Source organism: Sinocyclocheilus grahami, unplaced genomic scaffold (assembly GCF_001515645.1).
Source record: "Sinocyclocheilus grahami isolate Dianchi unplaced genomic scaffold, SAMN03320097.WGS_v1.1 scaffold88.1, whole genome shotgun sequence".
NCBI classification, from domain to species: domain Eukaryota; kingdom Metazoa; phylum Chordata; class Actinopteri; order Cypriniformes; family Cyprinidae; genus Sinocyclocheilus; species Sinocyclocheilus grahami.
Window position 1 is genome coordinate 1,669,891 of NW_015505267.1, and position 318 is coordinate 1,670,208.

General features: G+C 40.3%; 1 protein-coding gene across 1 annotated transcript in view; it reads right to left on the reverse strand.

The window, feature by feature from the left end:
• The window catches only part of LOC107587046 (protein-methionine sulfoxide oxidase mical3a-like), a gene marked incomplete at its 5' end in the record, with an annotated part of 64,013 nt that overhangs the window by 61,404 nt on the left and 2,291 nt on the right, over positions 1-318 (reverse strand). Inside the window, one exon of the mRNA XM_016274651.1 lies at positions 289-318. Within this exon, the coding sequence (XP_016130137.1) occupies positions 289-318 (30 nt within the window). The remainder of the gene's footprint in view (positions 1-288) is intronic.

A 318-nucleotide genomic window follows, 5' to 3' on the forward strand; every position in this document is an offset into this window, starting at 1 on the left:
TTTTTAAAAAGTAACTGATCTCAAACCTTTGAATGGTAGTAAATATTCACATCTGGCTAAGGTACTTTGGTCTCATACTTTGGCATGCAACACCCAAAACATTTTTTTCAATTCATGTTTGTGCTGCATCTCAAATCATCTGCCTTGAGCAGAAGTGTGCTAGCACTTTCTAAGGGACAGAGAAAGGCAAACAGGAAGAGACAAAGATAAAGAGGGAGGGAGAAGTGCGAATAAAAGTGTGGAGATTAGTTAGAAAACTGGCGGCAGTCAAATTCTTTGATCACTCACATGTAGAATGACGCCCTTCTCCAGCAGGCT